General features: G+C 40.1%; 1 protein-coding gene across 1 annotated transcript; it reads right to left on the bottom strand.

The window, feature by feature from the left end:
* Window positions 1-298: 298 nt before the first annotated feature.
* Window positions 299-17338, bottom strand: stk35 (serine/threonine kinase 35). Its single transcript, XM_062391803.1, has 3 exons — window positions 16475-17338; window positions 12950-13765; window positions 299-3591 (listed from the first exon to the last, which is right to left on the bottom strand). The coding sequence occupies exons 1-2, from the start codon at window positions 17016-17018 to the stop codon at window positions 13017-13019; spliced, it is 1293 nt and encodes a 430-aa protein (XP_062247787.1). The 5' UTR covers window positions 17019-17338; the 3' UTR covers window positions 299-3591; window positions 12950-13016.
* Window positions 17339-18617: the final 1279 nt, after the last annotated feature.

Raw genomic sequence — 18617 nt, 5'->3', positions numbered from 1 at the left:
TGCTTGATTCTTTTCATCAAGATCCATGAATCATCTCACAATATTAAAGACAGTGGACTGGATGTCCACTTTAATTTGATAAGTTCTTCCCTGACCCATACTGCATACTTCCAGCAAGTTTCATGGTTATCTGTCCAGTTGCTTTTGTATAAAATTGCTAACTATCAGACGAATAATACGATTGTTTTGGGCACGAAAACATTAGGGCAGGGTTCAGTTGGGTAATCCAGATTCAGGACCTCTGTGTCCACGCACAGACAAATAAACAAATATACAGATTATTCAATAATTCAGACAGTTTTAGTTTTGATCATTTATTTCAAGAAAAACTTGTCGAACACATTTACAAGTCAAAAACATGATTGTAATATGCTTCCCCAAACATCTTATGGCTGCTTTTCAGCTTCATTAACAAAAAGCAGTTAATGTTGTTCACCACATTTGAATGAAACCTTTTTTTACACACTGGAAATACACACTGAGATAAAACAGCTCAAGATATTACACGACTGTTGCGGAGGGGCATGGCTCTTTACAGTGCTTACAGTGAGGCAGCGAAAGATTTGCATAGTGTGAAGTGTTTTCAAGTGGAGTATTACTAGATAGGAGTTAAATGAACAGCGCATACAAAAACACAGTGGACAACAAGGGTTAGTACTGATGATTAGGAACTGATCCTCAGTTAGCTTATGCACTATCAACATAGCAATGCCATATACAGTTATACAACCATGTTAGTGTTAACGCTTCAAACATGTATGTTTTTACACTGCTGGGCTGGTCCGTGCAACAGCAGTCCTTCTGCAAAAATTAAAAAACCAAACGTATCATACCAAATGTTGAACAACTTTATGTGTTAGCAACAATTGTGTTGGCATACAAAAGTTACAGCTCCCAATGCGCTTAAATCCAAATTGCTCCTTTGAGCTGTGCTACACTTTAAGCACATGTGCCAGCATTTTAAATCAGATTTACATTAAAAAGGAAGCACATTCTTCTAAATTCCTACTTTTGAGACTAGGTAGGCAGTAGACGAAGCTTCAAGGGGAACAGCTAGCAACACCTCAGATAGGGTCGGAGTAACATAAGCTGAACTCAGCAGATCCTCTGTATTTTATACGGAGGAGGTGCATGTGTGAACGCAAATATCCGAGTGAGAGGCTCCATCTGGCCTCCTAGTATAAAGTCCATAGAAATCCAGGAAAGTAGATGTGTGAACACAGCAGGGGATCCCCACTGGGTTCACTGCGGGCGAGTGGGGGGCATGCTTAAGCTTCCGAAGCTCGACAGACGCAAAAATGAAAAAAATAAAATATTTTTGGGTGAAGAAGCTGTGTCATACACGTAGAAGACACTGACGAAGATATGACTGAATACGGCTATACTAATTGGTTTAAAATACTCTGAGGCATAGATGCTAATATAAACTTATGGGAGCTGTAGCTATTGAACACAAACAGAATGATTGTGGTCTGGTAATGAGCAAGGACTACTTTTGTGCTGCAGATGAAGCCTTTATGAAGGGGAAAGCTAGATGTTCCTTGTAGCTAAGCATACACCATATAGTAGTCAGTCAGAGGCTGATTCAGGATTGAGGAAGTTCTGTCCCATCAAAGTGCCCCTGGTTCAGAAAGTAAGACGAGGTTTTTAACAAGTCATATAGACAGGAAGTTTCAGAGTGCCGAGGATGAGGTAGGACCACACTACAAAACGCCTCAAAGTCTACTACAACTACTGCGGAGTCACTGAACTCGACCCAGATGCTACACAGTGCTTTGAAGTCGAGTGGAGTTAGGAAGATGGAAGTTTTCTAGCTCTCGAACATGCAAACCCTTTTATGATCCTTTTCCAGGATCACCACTGTCTGCTTTTCTCTATATGAATTATTCTGTGCATTTGAACTTTGTTGAGATGTGTGGCTCAATATTTCTGTTAAACCACTGGATGTACATGTAGTTAGATTATAAGAACAAAACTGATATTTCACACAATGCAAAAATAGTAAGCTCCAACCAACCACTGCCTGGATGTGTTCTACAGAGCTGCATGTCACTGCAAAGAGTCTGAAATAATTCAATAAGGAGGGGAGAAGGGAGGGGACAGTAAGCATGGGTATCCCGTGGATACTTTCAGAGACTATTTCCAGATGCCAAATTTCCTGTGAGAGTCCTCAACTCAGATACTCAAGAAAGATTCGACCAAAGATGGCTCAATACTGCTCAGGTGTTCCCATAGAAGACCCGTTATTCATATCACAACAATCAGAAAGCTTAAAACTCCAAAAAGGTAGCATATAGATCTCAATCCATATCTCTTAATGACACACAATTGCAAGTAACCCATTAACTTGATATCTCAAAGTTTACAGTGTTATTTCTGTTCGTAAGGAGTCATCAAATGCCACGTTAACCTCAATGTAAAAAAAAGAAGAAAGAAAAAAATGCAGTACAAAATGACCGCAATAGATGTTAGTCCATTAAATTATCCCAATGGTTTCTTGGTCATAAATTTATTTTAAAAGCATGTTCATACTAAGTTTTCCAGTGATGATAAACACAATTGGATGTTCTTTGGATTCAACAGAAACAATGCCCTAGAAAACCAGTCGGACACTCTGCTGGACATTTTCTGACTTACAACTGCACAGTACTGATTGGAGTTGATACCAGCCTGCTACTTCTAATGTGTGAATTCCATAGTACCCCTTCAAAACAACACATAACCATAGTAATATTCACAGTTAATTTTCCTCCAGAGTGTGGCACAGATTTGTGAAATCTTTGTAACCTTCTTTAGATGAGCAAACATGTGACACTGAAACAATGATATCTTCATTTTAGTTAAAGCTGAACTCAGCTTCAGATAATGGTTGCACTCGAGGTTTAGGGTAGAGCAAAGACACCAGATTATCACATTCCAACTTCACATTATTGCTGCCCAGAATATTGTTGAATAGTATGACATCATTGAAAGCAAAAGAGTTAATTGGTTGATTGACAGAAACCTGCATATGATGAAAGGAGTTCCTGACTCATAGAGTTTGTCTAGGTATGTGCACTTCCACTTAAACTCATAAAATTATTATATTTAAAATTCCAAATCGCACTTGGTGTGTATCATGTTTAAGGCACAAGGATGTAAGGGGCAGTGTCGTGTCGTCTGCTGTCGATACCATCATATATAGGAACATGTGGGAAAGCCCATGCTTTGACTTCAGTACACTCATACAATCCAATAAGGTTACCTGTGCCACAGCTCAATATGTTACAAATGTTAGGGAAGAGCAGGCCTATACTGAGACTGTGGGGGACAAATATCAACAAAATATAAAACAACACATGGCTGTCTAATTCGCTCTTGGATACATTATCCTCCAGTGAAACATCCTCAGCGTCATGTTGACAGTGACTGGGAGTGGCTAGTGATGGGAGTACATGGCTGTGGTCTGATTTACGTTGTGTACCTGTCCCAGAGTTTAGGAATCATCAGCTCCTCCATCACTTCTAAGTTAAATTATGATCATGGATTGTTCACAGTTCCGTGTGTCAGTCCCTTTTTCCATCAGAGTCCATGTCCGTGGGGTAAACAAAGCTGCAGAGACACAAAGAATGAACAGGTCAGCATTGAGAAACACAGAAACAATATTTCTACAAGAAAACCACTAGGAAGAAGGACTTGCTTTTAGAGAAGCTTCAAAATAGATTAACATCTTTAAGTTGGGAAATGTTTAAAGGTGGATTAGTTTGTTATTCAAGTGAGGCAGCAGAGACACTGAAAACAATCTGACCAAGTTAATTAAGCAGTTGTCCTTCTTTGTAAATTCCTTCTAAGTAAATATAAGCATTTAGACTGGTAGTATATGCAGCCACCAGCAACAATATTATAACATGTGGCTGGTTTTAATTTGTGGCTGATCAGTGTCTTTTAACTTCTACAGGCAATGAAGCCATGTAAAACACCGGAAACTGCTGAATTAGCTTTAAATCAAATTACTGATGGTTCAGAATGATGTATTTCTGAAAAGGCCACACATATACACCGACCTGCCACAACTCGGTTTTTCAAAAAAACTGATTCTCTGATATTAAATCAATACAAAAAATTTGCATCGGATTAGATACTCATTTGCCACAGTATCGATACCAAGAGTGTGTCTTTACCTCCTTTAGTTGACACAAAACTTCACACAGCACCACTGCAGACAGGCATACACACAAACCCTCCCCCTCACTAGCAGCTGAACACATGAACTAGTTGACCTTCACAACACTGATCTGGTTTCACCAGCATAAAACTAACTTAACACAAAGTGGAGGCGACGAAGTCGAGTAGCACAACAAACTTGGAAAAGCATCATTAAGACCAACACCCTGGTCTTTATGATGCATTTCAGTAAAGCTCTGTTTCAACAATTAAACCTAAAGTATTAGACAGTTATTATAAATGTAAACCTGGTTGGCGGCACACTTTAACATTAACTGTCAACTATTAGCAATTAGCCAATAGCCACATTTGCCGTCTGTTAAGTTATCAATAAGCTAGCGGCTATGGCTAATAATGAAAACGAATAACGTGAATGTGGAAGCTAGAGAACAAACGTTATCATTCCTGCCTGTAACTTTAATAGACAGTGTTAATTAAACAGGAAAACACAATTGTTTGTGTCTAAAAGTGTTATATCTGTTTTTAAGTCCTCAAATGCAGCTGAGAAACGTCAACTAGCAACTGCACATACACAGTGATGTTGATGTTATTGTCTGTACTGTTCTAATCTTTATTTAAAAAAATGTATGCCTCTTATTTTTTTTTTCGCCCTGTGGTATCGGAAATGGTATAGTCTTGAGTATTTTTTCCAGGGTATTGGTATCGAGTTTGAAATTCTAGTAATGTGATAACCCACACAAGGTAACTAGTTTTAATGTTGTGCCTGATCTGTGTATATTTCTGTACTTCTACATAATTATGCTAATCAGATGAATCTCTTATAAAATTAAAACCATAATTAATGAAATACTATTTGATTTTGCTCAGGCACCTAGAAGGAATTTCCAACCCTAAAATGTCCCCACAGTCAGGCTTCCCAAGGAAAACAACGAATTTTAGGTCAACGGCACATACTATGCAGTATTTCTACAATTACTTGCAAAAAAATGTCAACAGCACTTGACACATGAGTTTTACTGCAGATTTGGTTTAGTTTAGTGCTTTGCTCTAATAATAGCCCAGCCTCTGACATGCCACAGCTCCGGCAAGCAGCAGTTTTTTCCTCTTTTCATGTGTTGCATAACCGCAAAGCACATGGTATGAACACAAATGGGTCAGCTTAGCGGGATGCACGCATGTTGGAGATCTTTGTAAATACACTGCAAGGATATTCATTGTTTTGATATGCTGAATTGAAAGTGCACTTGTCACTGCTGAAGATGAGCCCTTCAAATTCTACTCATACATAAATAAATAAAGACTACGCTTCACAACATGGTCAATAAGGTTTGTGTGTAGCGTATTGCCACAGCAGGGATGTCTGGTTAAAAGCCTGGCACTATGGACCTGTTTTCTGGATGAGGGGTTGACAGAGGCTACTGGTGGCTCAGTGAACAACCTTTGTTCATCTCTTAGCTTTGGACAAGCTAAAGGAATTCCATTCATTTCTAACATGAACCCTGTGTTCCTGTCATTTATTAACATAATCCTTGAGTCAACAGTACTGAGATGCCTGTTTGAACTCAGCAGCCAGACAGTAATTCTTCAGCATTCAGACCTTTATTTGTCATCTCTTGGTTTTACAGCAGCAGCTTTGAACATCTTCTCTGAGAAAATGGTGTCCCTGCGTGTGAACACCCTGAACTGACCTGAGGCAGCCATTTTACAAACATGCCTCTCATACCTGAGTATACATCCAACCACAAATTTGTTACACAACTTTGAGTTGAGAGCAACACAGGACTCTTTCTTTCAAAGTGAAGACGGTATGAAGAAGGTGAAAATAAAATACTCTGATATGGGGACTCTCTCAATAGCTACTAATGGACCTATGGTGGACAGTGTATAGAAACAGTAAAACTACAAGTAAAAGTATGAGGGATATGTTGAGGCACAGAGACACTAGTACAGGCTAAGAATGCTTCAGACTTTCTCATACGAGTGCTCAGAAGTCTGGGAAGGATAAGGATGTTTTTTCTGTCCAATGATCACATTGGATTACCTGTACTTGACCTGCTGAGAGCAAACCCCTGTCAGTTCCATTGGTGTTGTTCTGTACGGAACCCTGAGCTCTGACCTCTCTGCAGTGGCAAGATTACAACCATTTTCTCTATTGCACTAAACAAACCAAATTGACATCCCGCTGGACAGAAGCTACTAAAGCTGTCACATAAGATTCAGCGCCTAACTCAATTAATCAGCATAACAAGTAATTTTAAATGTTTGCTCATGTCCACAGACATTCATGTGCAGCCCAAACCTGATGTCTGTGAACATTGTAACCAGATTGCAGAAACTAAATGTGAACGCAAGAGGAATTCAATCTATGTTTTCAAGTTTTCAGGGTCTTTAAGGAAAGGTAAACAAGCAGGAATGTGCCTACTCCTCTTGTCGATTCATATGAATATTATTTTTTAACAAAGGTCATTCACTTTTTTGTTCTGCGGTCTAAATGCTACAGAATGCTGACCCCTGGTAAAACTGTCATTGTGCATCATGTAAACATTTGAAACCCCCTCTGGTCAGACCCATGGTGAAGTCAGCATATCATTTTTCTGTGCACTGCTCTGTTGGAGCAACAGTTTAACTAATGCTACATAAATAAACAAACACAAGGAAAGAAAGCAGAGGCCAAAACCAAGCAAATATCGAACAAACTTGGATCTGCTGCCTCCTTAGCCATCCTGCCGACTATTTATTATTGAATAACCCAAAGCAGACACTTATTAAAAACAGCAAAGACTTTAGGGAAGTGCTGGGGGCTGGTTTCTTGATCCTGGGACATTTAGGCAGCTCTCCATGATTACAAGAGGGAAAACTGGCTTTTTACAAGCTCATAGTCGTATTGTGGGTGTGCGGCATGCAAAGCTACACATTCCTCATGGCTGGCACTCATGAACTCCATTCATCATGTAAGTGTAGGTGTGTGCCTTTCCCTTGATGCCAACCTGACAAAGCATTTCGAGAAGGTTGGACACCTTGACGATTTCAAAAATGTGACATTTCAGGGGACATTTTTTTTATCTCAATCAAGCCTAAAGATTAGAAACATTTGCCAATTGGGAGGCAAGACTGGTACTAAAAAAGCTTGTCACAAACTTGCTCAAAGTTTGTGTAGAGTTAGAAAACAGCTTACATTGGTCAAAGGTTTGTTTGACTATCTGCAGCTCTCAGGTAAACCTCCAATCTTGAACTTCTCACACTCATTTTGTTAGAGGACAGAGCGTGCAGTTGACACAGCAAATCCAAATCTTTGCCTTCTGCAACAGATGCTGACCACTCCTCTTTTCATTTATTATTTACAGGCCAAAATGGGCCAGGACAGCTTTGTTAGAGCCATTAAACAATGTGAACCGTCAGCAGTGAAAACAAACAAGCTCCAAAAAGAACCCAGCCAAAGTATTATCACATTCAGTACCTGCAGTGAGCTGTGAGGGTGTGATAGACGCTCCGCTGACTATGAGGAGATTAACAAAGAGTAAAGAGCTTACAAACCATTAGATCCACCACAACCACCATGAATGGGGACAGTGGACTGGAAAAAATGTGGATCATTGTTATTACTGAACCCCGTGGGATCACAGGGTTTCTAAGAGCTTATATGAATAAAATTTTTATAGGAAGGTTTTGTAAAAAAAATGATTAAAGTAGTTAACCAACTGAACTTGCTTTTACTTTCACTTTTACTAATCCTCAGCCTTTGTATAAGAATACAAAAAAGAAAACAAAGAGGTGCTTCACCAGAATCATTTGTGTAAGCACTACTGTACCCTGGCTTAAAACTGCTGTCCAGACAACCTAATTTCCTTAAGAGGAGCGGGATCGGCATTCTTTCTGACCGTACTGCCTTTGTTTGAAATGTACACTGCTTTGGAATACAGAGATAAGGATTGAAGACATGCAAAGAGAAAAACATCAAACCAGTTGGAGGGTGCAGGAGGTATTTATAGGTGCAGCACAAGGACAACACCCTGAAAATGCTTCAACTTGTAAAAAGCCTGATCAGGCTGTCAATGGAATCAACAAGGATTCCTAAAATACAGGGTGTACACGTGGGGAGGGCTAGATTTTACAGTGCTCTGTCCTGGTTTAAACTGAGACAGCACACGGCTGGCAGGCTGCGAGAGGACAAAATGTTCCCGGCACAAGCCTCCATAAGCCCTAAACTAGGAGCAGGACTCTCGTTGTCCAGCTCAGGAGAGGGAGGCAAAGAGGAGGGAGGGATGATGGCGTGTGTTCCAAACAGAGATACTTGTGGTAGTGTTAAGATGTTGACAAAATGGCTTATTTTTCTTTCAAATTACCACCACTCTGGGGCTTCTCTCATTTGATAGCTTCATTTTAAGTTCATGGAATTTTTTCCCGCAAATGTAGTTGTGGATAATCTCTTCATCACAAACACTTGACAGCTGTGTAGGGGTAGTACAGAGCAGTGGGGTCAACAAAGAACTGACAAATGATTAGGTTGGAATTTAGCCAACACCATCATTGTAAGAAAACATTGATGAAATCAGGAAATTCCAACAAATCCATCAATATTATTGATATACTGGTCCATGTCAGCTGTTAAGTAACAGCAAACAGCAGGATAGAACTGTAGATACAGTTTGAGCTAATGTAAGAACAGTGACTTTTAGAGCTGAAGCAATTGGTATCTTATGACCAGTTTAAGTCCCTTTTTAAGCAATGATGCCATCAAACTCTGTAGTTGCAGCTTTTTCAAAAGGGGTGTTTGTTGCTTTTCTATATTGTACTGTGTTTTATTGTTTGATTTTAAAGTGGAAAACTGTTGGATTTTGTCCAGTTTGCCAGAACAACCAGTTTTTGCATCTCAATCTGTGGAGTAAGGTATGGAACAGTTAGAATGCAGAGTTATAACAAAGTCCAAACATAACCCAGTTTAGAATAAAGTACAAAGATATGTTGTTCACGAGGTACAAGGATGAAGAGGGGATTTTACAATAACTCGCAGGGGTAATGTTTCAATATTTGGTCGCTTGATATTCCGTTTTTATTTTGGGTATATAGGTCTACGAGTTTATTTAAATATAACCATATTTTAATTATTTATATTGTATTCATTATCGCATATATTTTGAACATTATATACAATATATGGCCCATATATCAGCTAAAATAAATTAAATTTAATGTAAATCATTGAGAAGAGGTGAGATTAAATAAATTTTGTACTTCTGACTCCTTTTCAAATGTTAAGATTTAAAAAAGGTAATGTGTTTAAACAACACTTTTTTTTCACTCATTTGTATAAGTTCGAAATAAAACAAAAAATAAATGAATGAATGAAGATTAAACAATATATCTGACTTTGTCAAACTAACTGAAAATTATAATGAGCATATGACAGTATGTGAAACATTGGGATGCTGGATGGCATCGGGATATATAGATGTTTACTAAGCTCTGATGCCAGCAATCATAAGTAAACATCATTAGCATAATCAATACAGTGTAATACTGCAGTGGTGTGTGTGTGTGTGTGTGTGTTTGTAAGGGTGTGTTCAGGTGGGTGGGGATCAGCATATCAGATGCGGGTTGAGTGGGCATGGTGCCATAAGAAGGTCATGGGTTCATGAGTTCTTTCTGTGTGGATTGTCATGTTCTCCTCATATCTGTGGGGCTTTCTGCGGGTACCCCCACTTCCTCTCACAGTCCAAACACATACAGGAGACTTGGAAACTCTCATTTGCCGGTATTTGTCAATCTAAGTGTCGATGGTGGTTTGACATATTATGATGGACTGATGACCTCAGTGTCAGTCCACCCGGACCCTCAAAGGATGAGTGGTATAAATAATAATAATTATTATTTTTATATTATCTCATAACTCAGGCAAATCAGATTTTGATTAATATCAGCAGACATTTTTATAACGGCTACGTAGCGCTCAACCCAATAAATGCAAAAAAGATTTATGACATCATATCATCCAGATCAAGACTTTATTTCCTGAGAATTTGAAATGTGAAAATCTCTTGCAATGTTGAGGAAAGAAAACAACCAACCAACAAACAAAGTGGTGAAAACACATAATTGCCAGGTGGTTTAAACATCTGGTGTTGAGGAATGGTAACTACTGTTTCTTGTTTCAACAGAAATGAAATAATGGTTTTGGGTACTGAAATAATGGTCACACTGAACAAACTAATTAGAAACTACATCTTTATAGATTTAAAAGTGATCAATAAGTTGTAACTGGAACAGATAACTGAGAAATAACATCAATCCGATAAATGTCCCATCAAACTACAGATGGTTTCTGTTTATCTATTGGTGCTAAATCTCATTATTGATTTGAGTAGCGTGATGCAGACCCCCCCCCCCCCCCCTTTGCAGCACTAATCCCTCTCTCTCTTTTATATGAGAGCTTTTCTCATTGAACCAGAGCAGGGATCTGGGCCTGTTGTATAACTCAGCATCCTATCATGCCACAAGAGAACAAGGCCAAACTGCTGCAATGGACTAACACGCAATGGCATCTTCTGAGCCACCGTCCACCGAGAGATGTTACATCACAAAGTGTGTGTGTGTGTGTGTGTGTGTGTGTGTGTGTGTGTGTGTGTGTGTGTGTGTGTGTGTGTGTGTGTGTGTGTGTGTGTGTGTGTGTGTGTGTGTGTGTGTGTGTGTGTGTGTGTGTGTGTGTGTGGGATGAGTTTACAAACAGCGTGTAGGTACAGGATTGGATGGCTAATTGTCAAACAAATGCTGGGATTAGTCTTTGTGAATGCAGGGTTCAGGTTCAAACAAACAGACGGACAGTTCAGGTCACTGAGCATCCACTCAGCAGCTGATTGATGTGATACAAGGAGTTTCTGCTCTAAATAGCAAACTCGGACAATTACCACTTTTCCTACACTGCAGTAGTTACTTCCTACTGAGTGTGCATGTTTGTTTTGGGGGAGGGGCTGGAAGATGGCATTTCTCTAATAGTCATACAAAAGTTGTAAAATCTGTGAGGTTGTCAGGATTAAGTAAAGGTTTTAATAATTTTTTGTTATTATTATTTTCAAAAACTACTGTTATTTATAAATGTAGAATGAAAGGAAATATCAAAAATATTGTATATTTTGATATCTCCATGCACAACTTTTTAGTGGAATAATTAGAGGTGTTTGAATTTAAAAAATACCAGGTCAGGCATTGTTGAGTATGAGAATCTATGTACCAACATGATAACACATCTTTAAAGTATATTAGTTTCACCCAGATACAATTACCATTTTCATTAGCCTTATATCACTTAGTTTTCCCAGCTTCAAAACAGCAGCTGTACCATGTATAGGACCCCAGTTTCAAGGGGGTCACTAGTGTCACCAGTTACAAGACAAGTAATATCGATTGTTATTTATTCCCAATTTTTTTTTTGTTTTGTAGATGCTGTTGCACTGTTTTGTCCTTTTATTGTACCATTTAAAACTCTTCTATTTTAATAACTATGGGTAGACTTTGGCAGCTATTTAAAAGGAAGTATTTGTTGTGTTTTCCCAGATTTACTCTCGGTTCCTTTATGACAGGCAAACTCGATAATAAAATATGTTCTATGTTCTTTATTATTTGATTGCATTTGTTTTTTTTCAATGGGTTTAACCTCAGCCAGACCATACAACAATGATAACATTCATCAATTGCAGACATGGTTAGCAATATAAAGCTGTTAGAACACGTTATACAAGTTATTTTCTAAAATGCACTAGTATCAGCCAATATGCAAAATCAAGGTTTTAGGAATCGGTCTTAGGGAGAGAAAATTGTATTGGAAGATCTGTAGTATCAAAATTTACAGAACTCATAGTTTGCATCCATCCATCAATTTCCCATAGTTGTGCTTTGAGGCTTGCATGTTTAAATGTAGACAACAACATTGCTTCATCGTTGGTGTTTTGTAAAGTGGACTGAGGTTTCAGCTAAATTAATTATGGAAATAAATATCATGCTAACACAGATGTGTTGAAGGCATCCCAGTTCCCTACCACAACAACTCATCTCCCACAATCCACAGTGATAGAAATAAAGAGGCTTCAGGTAACTGGTAAATCGAGGAAACATGCAAATCACTGAGTAAGGAGCCACAGGTAGTGATGCAAAGTAAGTAATTCGATTAAAATAGAAGTCAGAATAAGGTGATGTCTGGTGGGATTTGATCCACTGCCAGGTTTGAATATCAGATGATGCATAAGTCCTATGGACAGGACATGTACACAGGTTAATACCAAACGAAAACGTTCACTGTTGGTGCATCTCTGCTAATAACTCATTGCTTTCTGCCTCGCTCTCTCATTCACACACCCTGACTGTGTGTATTTAGTCAAAGCCAGGCTGTTTGCCCTGAGGCCCAGGGCGTACCAATCTCTAACCCCAACCTCTCCACCCACTAACAGGCCATCAGCACACCTCTTGTTACCTCAGTTCAGCTTTAACTGCACTGGTGTATTTGTTCAATCGTTCAAGGAAGATTACTGAACCACTTGTCCGCATCAGTCAGTAAACACCAATTATCTTGTTAACAGTGGCTCAGGTTTGTGTCTTGACATCAGTGCTCTGCAGTAGATACTTTCACTCTTGTTAATCCTTTGACAGTCATGTAGGAAGCCAACATGTGCCATAGGATCAACACCTGCAGCTCTTATGACTTAATAATGGTAAACGGACTGTTAAGCATTTTTCTAGTCTTATCAACCACTCAAAGCTCTGTAGTTATATAACTTATGAAGGAGGTTGAGCCTACCTGGGAAGGAGAGAGGGTCCCTCGTTGACTGGTGTAAAAAAAGAGAGGTTCGGAAAGGTGGGGGCTGTCATGTAGCACATGTGACTTGGTCCATCCGCACCTCCAGCTGGAAGGCATCTGGTCTGTCCTGAGGGTTGACTGCGAGCATGTCCTGAAGGAGTTTTTTCACACCTTCAGACATGGAGCTCCTGGCCCTCTGAGGAATATGAAGAACCATCTTGGGATTCTCCAACAGAGCCTCCCCAACAGGTACAATCTCTGTGCCCTGTCGTATGTAGGTGCCTAACAGTTCACGCTTGGAGTCTGCATCAATGAAAGTGATCCGCTCAACCATTGCCCAGATGATGATTCCCAGGGCAAAAATATCAGCCTTGGCTGTGTAGTGGCCCTCCCACACCTCTGGGGCCATGTAGAAGTCTGAGCCACAAGCTGACGACAACCAGAACTTGTTAATGTTGATGATGTTATTCTGGTTACTGGCTCGGACACTTGCTGCTGTAGCTGATGAAGGATGTTCTTCACTGTTCTTAGAGTTGAGGCCAGCACATACTTTACTGAGGCCAAAGTCTGCAACTTTGAGAACAGGGGAACCAGATTTCTGTGAGATGAGAATGTTATCTGGTTTCAAATCACGATGGACAATATTGTTCTTGTGTAAGAAAGCTACTGCACTCGTCAACTGCCGCATAAAGCTCCTGTTGGTGTGGGGGTCGGGCCGACGGGACAAGATGTACTGGTTGAGGTCTCCTCCCTCGCAAAACTCCATGACGAACCAGAGATAGCATGGCTCCTCTGGGTAACCCAGGATGCGCTCCCCTGCAGCAAGCAGATTGGAAAGGGACAGATAATGTGATCAGTTAGATAACAGCATTCAAACTGTGAAATAACACTCATTCTATACTTAAACACCACACCAATCAATAACACACAAGTTAAGTCCCACATGACTATAGCGCCAATTTATAGTACCATTTCTTTGGTAATTAACATGGTCCTTCTGGTTCAACTGCAGGGCCAATGGTTCCTGTATTTAGACAAAGGTGTCACTAGGATTGCGAGGTAATCTTTTTACCCTGCAATACATAAGCAGGCTAATTTGCCTAATCAACCCCGGATTTTCGGCTGCACCGAAAAAACCAAGACAAAGACGGTCTGAAGGAACCTTTGACTTCCTGGACTTAAGATCTGCATACTTTTGGTCGAAGCATGGATTGATTTTTGTTTAATAGAAACACATTTCCCAATTTATTTGTCATTAAAATAATTGTGACCAAGATATTTCTTCAGCAGTACACTTTCTAGAGTGTAAGATTATCATGGGTGTAACAAACAAAACAGATAAAATTTTTTAAAATAACTTCATACAAGTCTAAGAAGATACATTTGTTATTTATCAGTCAATATATTGCATCGTAATAAGAACCTTCTGATATATCTGTCTCAAATAGAAAACAGTGATATTTTATTACTATTGCTGTCAGTTAAACACGTTATTAACGACGTTAACGTAAACCCATTTTAACAACGTCAAATTGTTTTTCTCGCCAGATTAACGCAGAGCTGCCAACTCTCACGCTTTCGCCGTGTGACACACGCTTGTGTGTGTGCTCCCAGATCGCGCACCGGTCCATGGGCTCCGCCCCCACTCTCTCGCTCAGAGAGACACAGCGTGATCAGAGCTGTGTCTGAATATTTCATGCAGCTGTTAGGCTGCAGCTTTAAGTTTTTATTTATTTCAAAATAGGGTACTTCTTATTTCATACATTTTCCACAAATATGGGGAGGACTCAAATAGCCCTTACGGTTCATTGTTTCTGAGATAACAGGCCTGACTGCTATGTTCACAGCAAACTTGAAAAAAAGAAAACTTTGAGCCATGGTTTAACTGCACTATAGGCTGAGTCCTTGTTTACCTGAAATGTGCACTTTATAATTTTATTTTGTACAGCCCTGTTTGGAAATGTTGTTTTTTCAATCAAATAAAACATTTGCATAAAGCAAGCCAATCCACGTTTCCAAGTTGATGAGAGCATTGAAATGGAAAAAAAAAAAAAAATGAAGGGAGATATAGAATAGATAAAAATGTGCGATTAATTGCGATAAATTTTTGAGTTAACAATGACATCAATGCGATTAATCGTGATTAAATATTTTAATCGTTTGAGAGCACTATTTTTTACATATAACTTCTTTAGTCCACTACTAATCAGGTTTATCCTATAAAACATCATCCCAAAGTATTGGACTAAAAACTTTGGCACTTCTTGATTTGACTCTCTTCCTCCAGCTCTCAAAAGTGTGAAGAAGCAGTGAAACAGGATTACACAACATCCAAACACCACTGCTCCCCCACACAACCTCCCCTAATGATCACTGTGGACTGTTGTGCCATAGCTGCTGACTACTTGGCTTTACACTTTAAAAACTAGGTTAAGTGGACTGAGATAAAACCCAAGTGGGTATACAAGTCATTTAAGCCATCTATTCAAATCCTAAAAACATTAGGACTTGATGAAAAGATGACAGCTCAAGATGAATATTTTTATTTCAAAAGCCTGAATGGTGGCACTTACATAATAGCCTGGCTATTATAAGAAAAGAGGCTAACACTATACCCCTTTTCAGTTGTGAACAAGATTATTTGTAATCAGATCAGGCTATTTGTATTTCAATGCAAAATTGTATTCAGATAAAAGATAAATTGAATAGTAAGGATCAATTTCTCCTAGGGCCTACTCAGCAATAACAATGGAAATGGAAAGTAGGTCAAACTGCAGCAATAATATAGACATACCATATAAATGTAGCTGTCAGATGATAAAGCTGCAGTATTTCATTCTAATATACCGAATTTAATTGTGACATCTTTGTTTAGTGTCTGAAATCCCAGTACATGCAATGGGTTAACATCATGCCAAGTAGTACACTGTGTTCTCTTATGAGCTGTGGGCTACACAGTGTACTCTATGCGCCTGCTATAGGGAATCTATAGAGGAGTCACTGACAGGAGACAAATGCCTGTGAACGATTTTTTGTAATCCTTTAACAAACTGAGCCTTATTTGGCTTTTCACAGCAGGACATTAATGTAAATTATCTGTGTAGTACACAGGACAATAAAATGCGATAAGCAAAAGTTTTATTTTTCAATTGATTTAATTGGTAGCCCAAGGGAACGATGTTGATGAAGCTTGCAGCCAAAATAGACATTTGTACAAGTTTACACTAGTTAAAGAACACAGGCATTTTGTTAATTATCTTTCTAATAAAATACTTAGGTTACCAAACGTATGTTAAAACACGAGACTAGTGCACCTTTTAATAGAGGTGATCCTAAAGTTTGGATTGAGAGCTTCAGATAATTATCCCCTTGTTAACAACTTAGTAAGACTAGCATGAATGTGTGCTTATAGAGTGAGGACTCACTTCACCTCTTGGCTCCCTGACACTGACTGGATGTATTCTTTCCTTACGAGGACTTCTGGTGCTAATAATAAGTGATTAGTAAACATGGCAGCATCTTTACCTTTGAGGGACGTTTCCACCAGGCGCAGGTACTGTCTGGACCTCTTGTTTCCGTGGCTCATCTTTTGGGCCAGGCCGTTCTTCTGCAGGACGCACTCGTCCAGCTGGACCACATTCTGGTGCCGGTTCTCCAGGCTGGTCAGGGCCCAGAACTCGGCCAAAGCCAGCTCCACGTTTTCTGGAGCGTCGCAGTGGAGCCTCTTCACCGCCACCCGGGCCCCTGTTTTCCGGGATACAGCCTCATAAACCACCCCGTAGCTGCCCCGGCCGACCTCCCGCAGGAGATTGTATCGGGGAGACACCACAGTGCCGGGCTGCGGCCGCTCACTCCGCAGGAAGCCGATTGAGAAGCAGTCGTCTTCCTCTTCGTCCACCATTGGCTCCGTGTGGTTGTTGTTCTCCACCGTGAGGGAGCGAAGGACCATGCCGGCCTCCCTCTTCATATTGGCGGCCACACTCCGCCTGCAGCCCCGCACAACGCCGCTTACCTTTCTCCTCTTCTTCTCGCAAATATCCATAGCTTCCTTTTTGTCGAAAGTAAGCATGAAGGGAGGACGTGTTTAACTTTCATTACTTTAAATCTAAACTAATAGTTGGACGTCCTTACGCCTGCCTGCTCGTTGTTCCCAGAGGTTCAGCGCCAGCCTGCCGACAGTCTGGTGTGTTTCAACCGTGAACAAGAACCTAAAGAGGAAGAGCCGCTGATCTTCATAAACACACAGTTCCAGCTGCTGTGAGTGAGAGGAAGATTCGTGATGAAGAGGAGCAGCTGGAACAAGGAGCTGAGCTTCATAAACAAAATGTTCCAGAGGACCGGGAACAGAACAGAGGGCGCGGCCTCCGCTGCAGCTCATGCACGCTGATAGGTGGAGAGAGAGAGAGAAGGAGCTCCTGTAGAAGAGGTGGGGGGATATAGTGAGCAGTGAGCACGCGACGTTTGTTTTTGTTATGAAACACTAAACCAACCGTGAGGAGGATCAATGATTATTTTTGTTATTATTATTCATTGTCTTTAGCATTTTAAACGTTCTGATGTGTCCGCTAGATGCAGACACATCCGGGTCCTCAGGAGAGGGGCCTCGGCACTTGTACACATGCATGTCCACAGCCTGTCCAGAAACCACGAGTCCTCATTTATACACACTCATATTTACATATTCTGTTTAACAGGTTGACTGAATATGCTTTTGTATACTTTGTAAGGTTCTGTTATTTTGTCCTGTGTTGATTAATCAATCAATCAATCAAAGTTTATTGTATAGCCCATATTACAGGGCTTTAACAAAGACCGACATCCTCTGCCCTAAATCCTCAACAACAGTGTAGGAAAAACTACCCCCAAAAAACTTTTAACAGGGTAAAAAAACGTAGAAACCTTAGAGAGAGCCACATGTGAGGGATTCCTCTCCCAGGACGGACAGAAGTGCAAAATATGCCACGTGTAATGTAGAACAGAAGCAAGATAAGGGTATTTACATTACATTACATTAAAGTACATTTCATTTAGCTGACGCTTTTATCCAAAGCGACTTACAATAAGTGCATTCAAACCCGAGGGTACATACCAAGGACGACAAGAATCAAGAAAGTACAATTTCTTCAAAATAAAGCAAAACTACAAAGTGCTATAAGTAAGTGCCATTTAAGTGCTACCAAAGTGTTAGTTTCAAAAGTTGTTAGTATTATTATTATTTTTTTTTATTTTTTTTTTTATTTCAGGTTAGGTCGGAAGAGGTATGTTTTTAGTTTTTCGGCGGAAGATGTGTAAACTTTGTGATGTCCGGATGTCAATGGGGAGCTCATTCCACCATTTAGGAGCCAGGACGGCAAACAGTCGTGTTTTTGATGAGTGTTTAGCTCGCAGTGAGGGAGCAAGGAGCCGATTAGCCGAAGCAGAGCGGAGTGAACGGGGTAGTGGTGTAACGTTTGACCATGTCCTGGATGTAGACTGGACCGGATCCGTTCACAGCATGGTACGCAAGTACAAGTGTTTTGAACCGGATGCGAGCAGCCACTGGTAACCAGTGAAGGGAGCGGAGGAGAGGAGTAGTGTTAGTGAATTTAGGTTGGTTAAAAACCAGTCGCGCTGCTGCATTCTGGATGAGCTGCAAAGGTCGGATGGCAGGAGCAGGTAGACCTGCCAG

The sequence above is a fragment of the Platichthys flesus genome, chromosome 7, assembly GCF_949316205.1.
Source record: "Platichthys flesus chromosome 7, fPlaFle2.1, whole genome shotgun sequence".
Taxonomy (NCBI): Eukaryota; Metazoa; Chordata; class Actinopteri; order Pleuronectiformes; family Pleuronectidae; genus Platichthys; species Platichthys flesus.
Note: the sequence above shows the minus strand (reverse complement) of the source record. Positions and strands in the feature narration are given on the sequence as shown.

Bases quoted from the DNA above. Each gene is read 5' to 3' on its own strand.
- stk35 (XM_062391803.1), bottom strand. From the start codon at position 17,018: ATGCTTACTTTCGACAAAAAGGAAGCTATGGATATTTGCGAGAAGAAG. The intron at 13,766-16,474 runs GTAAAGATGCTG...TGCTTGCTGCAG, and splicing joins GGTGGAAACGTCCCTCAAAG to GGGAGCGCATCCTGGGTTAC.